General features: G+C 37.1%; 2 protein-coding genes across 2 annotated transcripts in view; both read left to right on the forward strand.

Moving 5' to 3' along the window:
- The window catches only part of LOC125037179 (alpha-(1,3)-fucosyltransferase C-like), a 13,819-nt gene extending 6,374 nt beyond the window's left edge, over nt 1-7,445 (forward strand). Inside the window, exons 3-7 of the mRNA XM_047630216.1 lie at nt 1,271-1,477; nt 1,903-2,121; nt 3,715-3,896; nt 4,340-4,457; nt 7,097-7,445. Coding sequence (XP_047486172.1) covers nt 1,271-1,477; nt 1,903-2,121; nt 3,715-3,896; nt 4,340-4,457; nt 7,097-7,322 — 952 coding nt within the window. The 3' untranslated portion in view covers nt 7,323-7,445. The remainder of the gene's footprint in view (nt 1-1,270; nt 1,478-1,902; nt 2,122-3,714; nt 3,897-4,339; nt 4,458-7,096) is intronic.
- Nucleotides 7,446-8,381: 936 nt separating this feature from the next.
- Nucleotides 8,382-10,000, forward strand: part of LOC125036971 — a 9,719-nt gene continuing 8,100 nt past the window's right edge. Inside the window, exons 1-2 of the mRNA XM_047629932.1 lie at nt 8,382-8,447; nt 8,698-8,833. Of these exons, the coding sequence (XP_047485888.1) occupies nt 8,382-8,447; nt 8,698-8,833 (202 nt within the window). The remainder of the gene's footprint in view (nt 8,448-8,697; nt 8,834-10,000) is intronic.

The raw sequence follows: 10,000 nt of genomic DNA on the forward strand, positions 1-10,000 counted from the left end.
CGATTCATAATTAATTAAGATATAAATCATTATGAGAGACTATGTGAAATACATTTGAAAGAATATCTCTCTCTGACTGTCTAGCCGGATTGTATCACTTTGTATCAAGGTAGAGATAAAGGTGTTTCAGAAATGCTACAAAAAAGGTCTTTAGATTATAGGTCTTTCTTGTAGCACCTCTGAAACCCCTAACACTTTGGCACACTTTGGTACATGTTCGCCCTTTACACTCATTGTTGAAACGTTGATACGTTTTTTTTAGTTCATATCAAGTTTTATGCCTCTACCTTGATATACTCCGGCCAACCAATCAGTCCGTGGTATTTTTCAGATATATTTCACATTGGCTGAGATAAGGATTTATATTTTCATCAATTTAGAATTATATTTTAAGTTTCTTGATACAAAATTCACTTGTGAAGGTGCATAAAATGTTTCTGTGGCTTTTTAGTGGTACGCAAATACACGTTCACTCAATATGGGTAAAATTTGAAGTCAGTCACGACAGTTGCTGGAACCATATCATGTGATGATGTCTTAAATAAAGGTTGTGTATCCTGATTTGTTGATATGATTAAATCAATAAGAGAATTAATCATTAATCATTGGAATTACTCAGATGTCTAATTCGGACACGGAACTCATTCGCGGTGGTAACGATAAGATGCAAAACCCCATGCAACTTCCACTTCTTATATGAAAAACAATGTATGTAATAGGAAAAAAAAATGTTTTGATTGGATCTGAAAAATACATTTGAAAGTTTCCACAGCCTATCACAGCAAATAATGGCCTGTAAATTCTGTAAACAATGCAAGTTACAGAATAATCAGGGTTTTTTTCCCTTTAATTTTACGCTTCCACTTTGTTTTGATTGTAATTAAAAAATCATACCAGCATATTAAGTACTTATATAGTTTTCTGTTGATCTTTCCATGTGAAATTTGATCTTGTTTTGTAGCACCCATGACACAACATGAAACAATGTATCAAAGTGTTAGGAGTTACGGGATGCTACAAACTCGAGAATAGAACAATACCAGAAATTTAACATTTTCCTAAAGTGGTCCCAGTTGTACTTCGCGCACCCAAAAGTACCAAGTCTGGTACTCCCCCCCTCCCTCCCTCCCTCCCTCCCTCTCTCTCTCTCTCTCTCTCTCTCTCTCTCTCTCTCTCTCTCTCTCTCTCTCTCTCTCTCTCTCTCTCTCTCTCTCCCTCCCTCCCTCTCTCGGTGAAATATGCCTGAACTCGAACTTTCTCAATTCCTCAGCTTCCACCAGGGTAACTTCCCGAAGACTCGCAAGCCCTGGCAGCGGTGGGTGTGGACTGAGGTGGAGGCGCCGCTGACAGGGAGTACCTTAGCCAGACTCTCCGCCTCCAACCTGAGTCACTATATCAACTGGACGATGACTTACCACGAGCGAGCCGACGTGGTGGCCTTCTACGGATATTTTCGCTCGCTGAACACTACTCTCCAGTAATGTATTTGTAGTGATGTAGGGGGTGGGGATTGGAAACAGTGGCACAGGGGTTTTATACCTCTCTCTTTCTCTTTCTCTCTCTCTCTCTCTCTCTCCCTCTCTCCCTTTCTCTCTCCCTCTCTCTCTATCTATCTATCTATCTATCTATCTATTTATCTATCTCTATCTATCTTTATCTTTTTATCTCTCTTCCTCACGCACCTACATAAACCTGCCATCTTATTATCTGATTACTGATAATTATTTATTTTATTTATATATATTTTCTAATATTTCTTTTTCTTCTTTTTTTTCTCTTTTTTTTTTTTTTTTTTTTTTTTTGCATCCTACACATGAGCACTTAAACATCTACTTTAACGCCCACTTACCTTCAGCGTCCACTTACCTTCAGCGTCCACTGCCCTCTCCCTTGTATGCACAGACCCGTGCGCCCAAACCTGATCGAGAACCACAGGGCCGCCCTCGCCAAATACCGGGACGCGCTGGCCAGAAACACCACGCTGGAGCAAGTCATGGGACCCTCCTGGAGAAGCTACGTCAGGAGATCGAAAATCGTCGCTTGGATGTCCGGCCACTGCCCGACCATTTCGAGGAGGGAGGAGTATGTGCGAGAGCTGGCCAAGCATATTCCAGTCGACATGTGAGAATCGATGCTTTTGGGGACAGACAATATGGTGGTGGTGGTGATGGGGATAATGGTGTTGGTGGTGGGGATGGGGATGGGGTTGGTGTTGGCGGTGGGGATGGGGATGATGGGGTTGGTGGTGGGGATGGGGATGGGGATGATGGGGTTGGTGGTAGGGATGGGGATGGGGATGATGGGGTTGGTGGTGGGGATGGGGATGATGGGGTTGGTGGTGGGGATGGGGATGATGGTGATAGGAATATAGATAGTGATTGCGATATTGATATTAATATTAATACTGATATTGATATCGATGCCGTTTACTAAGCTAATATAAATATAAATAGTTTGACATACACAAATAAGTAACAAAAACTCTCTTAAGCAGGCACCTTCTTATATGGGAAATTAATATTAACTGGGGGATGGTTTTGGGACGAGCGCACGCAGATCCACACACATGCACGCACACGCACAAAATATATTGTTTGTGTGTCTTGTGTGTGTGTGTGCGTGTGTGTGTGTTTCTGTGTGTGTGTGTGTGTATCTGTGTGTGTGTGTTTCTGTGTGTTATAAACTTTTTTATCTATTAACCTATCTATTTATATCTCCTATCTCTTTGAATTATCTATATACAAAGTGTACATTACACACACATACTTTGTATACAGAGAATGCAGATAGACAGATACATTAATTAATAGCTTGATAGACAGAAAGATAGACAGACAGATAGATTGGTAGATAGACAGATAGAGGGATAGATTGATAGATAACTAAAAAGACAGACAAACAGACAGACAGCCCAAGAGTCTGGTCTGTAAACAAACGAGTGAATGGAATCTCTGTCTCCCGATTTCCCCGTTTCCTTTGCAGCATTTGGTAATTTTCAATGCAAGGCAGTAGCAGAGAGATACATCTGATTGAATTTTAGCGTTACAAGCTTGAATTAGCAGTTGTGTGCATTTCAAAATTTGGGGGGGCCTAAAAAGGGGTCCCGTGGGTCGAGATATTCATTTCTTTAAATTTTGGTCTTGAATTAACTACAAAAACAATAACGAGCAAGTCTAAAGGGAGATACTTTCATGGTATATAACACCACACCATTAAAACTCTCGGCATAAAATATTTATCTAAGCAGATTTAGCTACATATAAAATATTAGTAGTATATCACATTATAAAATCCATAATGTTTATCCCGCGCTTAAAACATGCAACCAGTATTTTCTTTTAACATTAAGGCAATATCTAGTTCAATGGTTCATTACCTTTTCAGTCACAGATCCTTTAAAATCTGATGAAAGCTATGGGCCCCTTCTCCAGAAATATTCATTTATTTATTGAGATTTTATAATGTTATACATCTATAAGATAAAAAAGTATTATTAAACTTTTAAATAAAAGTTTGATAATTCTTTACGTTTCTCATACATGTATAACACAATAAAATATCGATAAACAATCCAGAAAAAAATATAAATGTATATTTTTATCCGATTCTCACGGACGCCTTGAAACCCTTCCATGGACCCCAGGTTAAGAACCCTTGATTTAGTTCATATATATCCATTTCTCATAATAAGCAATCAACTTGGTGTGTTTACAGGTACGGTACTTGCGGTTCCCAAGTGTGCAAGACTAGGCACCCGCTGAAACCTGACTGCTGGGTCGAGGTTTTGAAAGACTATCATTTCTACATGGCTATGGAAAACAACCTGTGCGACCAATACATTACAGAGAAACTTTACAATCCCTTGAAATACAACCTTGTTCCGGTGGTTTGGGGAGGTTAGTGGACGTTGAAGTGAAAGTATTGTAGAACGACGTGTAGATATTGGGTTTTGTTTATACGTCGCGAGGGAAACAGCTGGTAAGTTCAACACTATTGTTAAACAGTTTGATTGCTTGGGAAGTCCGTTTGTGAATAGGTTTGTTTATTTTTTGTTTTGTTTTTTTAATGAACTAATCTACATTCATCCTCTTAAATTAAAACTTATGGTGCCAGACAAGAAAAGAAAATTTATTCCTTATTTTCCAACGTAAGATAGATTCAACGATATGAAAAGCTATGGTATTTTTAACACTTATTATCGTTTCTGCAGCAGTGGCGGATTTCAGAAGCCTGATCCTAACATGCACCTTTTCGCATTTTAACTTCTGATCGGAGGACACATCTGTTTGTGGATATGCATTTTTTCAATGAAATAATGAACGTTTCTTTCTTATTACAGGCTCTAATTATAGCCGATTTTTGCCCCCAAATTCCTTCATTGATGCGCGTAAATATCATCCGAAAGAGTTGGCTGCCTTACTCCTGAAACTCACCCAAGATCCTGTCGCTTATGGCAAGTACGTGTTGTTCGTGATGCGCTTTGGTTCAGTCTCGTGTTGGCATCGCCCCAGGAAGGAGACATTTGCCGTGGCATCTTACACAAAGCTCTATGTGCACAACAGAGCAGACCTCTCCTTCCACAAGCGGACTGGCCAATTCATGGCAGGGAGAAAGGGAAACACAGATATTCGGGAAAACATTATCTGTAAATCAGTTCTGTGCTTAGGGATTCACTTGTAAGTTTAACAGTTAAAACAAATCCCATAGAAGCACAGCAAGCCCGTTTGAGGATTACCATTAGTAGTAAGCACAGAATGCCTAATCGAAGTCAATAGGCAATAGGATAATATGGAAAGAACTAAATTCTATACTAATCCATGAGGTACGTACGACACTGCAGCACTGTATACACATACGTACAATTCACGGACGATTAGATGTCTACACACTTCGCCACACTGGAGTTCAGAAAAGATGAATGAATGAACGCCTTTACTATCATGCGTCAGTTTGATAGATAATAAATTATGACATAATTATAATCTACTACGCCATATTCGCAGCACTGGCGCTACCAAAGGAATTTCTTTATTCACAAATCACAACTTTCTCCACAAATCAACTTTCTTCACAAATCACAACTTTCTCCACAAATCAACTTTCTTCACAAATCACAACTTTCTTCACATATCACAACTTTCTCCACAAATCACAACTTTCTTCACAAATCACAACTTTCTCCACAAATCAACTTTCTCCACAAATCACAACTTTCTTCACAAATTACAACTTCCTCCACAAATCAACTCCACAAATCACAACTTTCTCCATAAATCACAACCTTCTTCACAAGTCACAACTTTCTTCACAAATCACAACTTTCTCCACAAATCAACTTTCTCCACAAATCACAACTTTCTTCACAAATTACAACTTCCTCCACAAATCACAACTTTCTTCACAAGTCACTTCACAAATCACAACTTTCTCCACAAATCAACTTTCTCCACAAATCACAACTTTCTTCACAAGTCGCTTCACAAATCACAACTTTCTTCATAAATCACAACTTTCTCCACAAATCAACTTTCTCCACAAATCAACTTTCTTCACAGATCACAACTTTCTTCACAAATCACAACTTTCTCCACAAATCAACTTTCTTCACAAATCACAACTTTCTCCACAAATCAACTTTCTTCAGAAATCACAACTTTTTTCACAAATCACAACTTTCTCCACAAATCACAACTTTCTTCACAAATTACAACTTTCTCCACAAATCAACTCCACAAATCACAACCTTCTTCACAAATCACAACTTTCTCCATAAATAACAACCTTCTTCACAAATCACAACTTTCTCCATAAATAACAACCTTCTTCACAAATCACAACTTTCTCCATAAATAACAACCTTCTTCACAAATCACAACTTTCTTCACAAATCACAACTCTTCACAAATCACAACTTTCTTCACAAATCACAACTTTCTCCATAAATAACAACCTTCTTCACAAATCACAACTTTCTTCACAAATCACAACTTTCTTCACAAATCACAACTTCACAAATCACAACTTTCTTCACAAATCACAACTTTCTTCACAAATCAACTTTCTTCACAAATCACAACTTTCTTCACAAATCACAACTTTCTCCACAAATCACAACTTTCTTCACAAATTACAACTTTCTCCGCAAATCAACTTTCTCCACAAATCACAACTCTCTCCACAAATTACAACCTTCTTCACAAATCGCAACTTTCTCCACAAATCAACTTTCTTCACAAATTACAATTTTCTTCACAAATCACAACTTTCTCCACAAATCACAACTTTCTTCACAAATTACAACTTTCTCCACAAATCACAACCTTCTTCACAAATCACAACTTTCTCCACAAATCACCTTTCTTCACAAATCACAACTCTCCACAAATCACAACTTTCTTCACAAATCACCTTCACAAATTACAACTTTCTCCACAAATCACAACTTTATATACAATTAACAACTTTCTTCACAAATCACCTTCACAAATCACAACCTTCTTCACAAATCACAACTTTCTTCACAAATCACAACCTTCTTCACAAATCACAACTTTCTCCACAAATCACAACTGCTACTCCGTTCTTCTACCTCCTCTCTCCTCCGTTCGCATTGCACTCCCCACATCCATTCTCGCATGTGTGTATATGTATGTGTGTGTGTGTGTGTATGTGTGTGTGTGTCTATACCTATATCTATCTATCTATACATATATACATATATATACTTATATATACATATGCATATATATACATATATATATATATATATATGCAGCTTAGTGATAAACAGTGGAAACCAGAATATTACAAAGATTCTTAGATCATTCTCTGCTCACTGATCGCGACATATTCCCTTACCAGTGTGTAGGGTAGAAAACAGAAAAGATCACATGCATGTTGGTGTATTATGAGGTAGAAAATGCAACAGACTCAAATGGCACATAAGCTCTAGAGTAGAGTACATGAAAGCATGCCATTTCAGTTCACTGCAACATCACAGACATCCCAAAGCTTCGCAAAAAACAACGTAACACCAAACACTTAATTTTAATATCGACCTTCAAACCTATGTCAACTAATGATGTCTCGTAACCAGATACCACGTGTGGAGAGGCTTCTGGGAACCGCGCGTGGGTGGGAGTCTGTGCGAGCTGTGTCACCGCCTACACACGGACACACAGATAAAACACCACGTCAATATTCCAAACGAGAGACGAACCAACGGCCTCTGCATTAGAGTGAAGAAGAACCTGTTCGGGCCGGACTCCGCCTGGAAGGAAGTCATCTACAACAACCACAAAGAGTCCACGGGAACCTTGTAGGGCTTGTAGTAGTGGATGAGTCTACCTGCGTGTTGGAGGGAGACAGTGTAGATGAATCGAAAACGGTCTGTAAAATGGATTGTCATTTTCTTATTCATGGTTAATATTATATGAATACTGAATAGTCTTTCTTTCTCTGTTTATCTATCTAGTATGTACAATATATATATATATATATATATATATATATATATATATATATATATACATATTCATATATATATATGTATATATATATATATATATGTATATATATATATGTTTATATATATGGGTATATATATATATGTGTGTGTGTGTCAAGATCAAGGTGTAAAGTTAAAATTGTAAAGATGTCTGGATGTTTATTCGCGTATTATTGTTTTAAAGGCATATCAATAAAGCCAAATTTAGTGTTACAAATAATCATAATAATTATCTGTAAATGGTTTGTTTGTTTAATGGGGGGGAGGGGAGTAGGCAGATATTGATAACCATATTTCAGACGGATTTCTATTGTGTGTGTGTATATGTGCGTGCGTGTTTATTAGTGTGTATTGTATATGTATATATATATTTTCAACTGGAAAGTGGGCCTGTTTTACTGAATAACAGTAAAGTTATCAGACAACAGGATTCAGTGAAATATATATAATATATATATATACATATATACAAATGAACCTATATATATATATATATATATATATACATATATATATATTATATATATATATATATGTAAAATTAACTTGACATGAGGAATATCATAAGCATGATGACATCAAGTTAGGGGAATGGCAGAGAGTGGGTACAGCAAGACCTGCCTTCCTATTAAATAAAACGTTGAACATAAATTCTTAGTTCACTGAGAGTTTACTTTAGCTCAGGGCTGAAACGTAGAGTGCCACAGGCGAGATGACATCAGTTAGGGGTGTGGCAGAGTGTGGGTTAAGCAAAACTTGCCCCTTTATGTAGAACTATCTCTCACATAACAATAAACTGGATTTTTTCCATAAAGTCCTATAACTTTTGATACCGTGACACTATTCATAGCTATTAATAACACAATCTGAAAAGATGGCAGTCACTGAACGGGCCCATAACGATCATAATATATTGGTCAGGGGCCACGGAATGAAAGAGGTTGGGTGCAGCTGTCTTACACCAAAACACGGTGTCGAGCTGACACTTCAGTGATGAAATTGTGTTGAGTGTGTAGAAGAGATAAAAAAAACCAAAAAACAGCATATAGTTTATATTTGTGAATAGTTCCAGAAGAAGCTTTCCTACCGCTCGAAAAAAAAGTTGCAGAGATACATCTGTTTCCTTAATCTAAGAATTATGATGTTACACCCAATTTGTCAATTTCCGTGTTCATAACCCCCTAACCCAGATCTATCGCTCTTGGTGCCGTGTACATCTGAACCGGGAGATTACCTTGCAAACTAAAAAAGAAACTGTAGCCACTAAAAAGCTAAATGCCTCTGTATCTCTGTTAAAACCTGCATTATCTTCACTGGACTTCATCTGTATTTCCAGATTAACCAAAGATAATTTAGAAATAAACTACGTAGTAGTGTATTTCTAAATAAACTATCCATAACACCATCCATAACAAAAAACTTTTGAATCTTGGAATTGATCTTCAGAAGAAAGTGAATAAGGAAAAGGTTATATTCAATTTCTCGGACAAAATTCTTACGGAAGAACAAAAAGATGTTCTATCTCTTGGCTTAGATTACAGTTTGCCCCTAATTAAAGTAACCTTTCACAAGTTTTATATGTATTTTGAAAAAACTATGTAATAATCTTAAAATCATAAAATCTACATCTATAAAAACTTTAGCAATTTTACCAACAATATCACCACGATAGCCAACAACACATATTAAACAGGTACGTGATTCAGAGGCACTTCTGTTCCCTCTACAGACACTCAAAAAGGACAAAACAATACTAATTACTAAACCTGATAAAGGTCGGGTGTTGTCAATTTGAACAAGTGTGACTATAAACAAAAAATCATGAACTTTCTCAGTGACCATACAAAATTCAAACGAATCACTACTGAGGTAACCTATTTTACCTTAGAAGACAAGTTAAAATGAGTACTCCGTACCATCAAAGCATCCATTAATGAAAATACATATAATTTTCTTATGACTTCTGGCTCCAGACCTGGTCTACTTTATGGGCTCCCCAAAGTTCATAAACCTAACATTAATCTAAGACCCATTTTTTCTCTGATTGGTACTTTTAACTATGACACTGCAAAATTTCAGGTTCCTATCAAATGCCTTCTCACCACCACCCAGTAAAAAAACGAAAATTCTACTACTTATGTAAATTAAGTTATACCCCTTAAGCTTCAACAATCCATCACCATGGCAAGTTTCGACGATGAGTCATTGATCACTAATGTTCACCTTCATGAAACCACAGATTTAATAGTCAACAATCAAAACTGCACACATCTCAGTGAATCTGGCCTATCAAAAGATAACTTTAACAAAATTATTTACGATTGCACCCCATTACTCGGTTTTTACTTTTGATTATTATTTATACAGTCAAACAGACGGCGTAGCGATGGGATCCCCATTAGGCCCTTCTTACGCTAATACATCCCTTTGCTATCACGAGCAGAACTGGCTTGAGCAATGCCCGCCTGAATTTAAACCCGTTCATTATCGTCG

Source organism: Penaeus chinensis, chromosome 22 (assembly GCF_019202785.1).
Source record: "Penaeus chinensis breed Huanghai No. 1 chromosome 22, ASM1920278v2, whole genome shotgun sequence".
Classification (NCBI taxonomy): domain Eukaryota; kingdom Metazoa; phylum Arthropoda; class Malacostraca; order Decapoda; family Penaeidae; genus Penaeus; species Penaeus chinensis.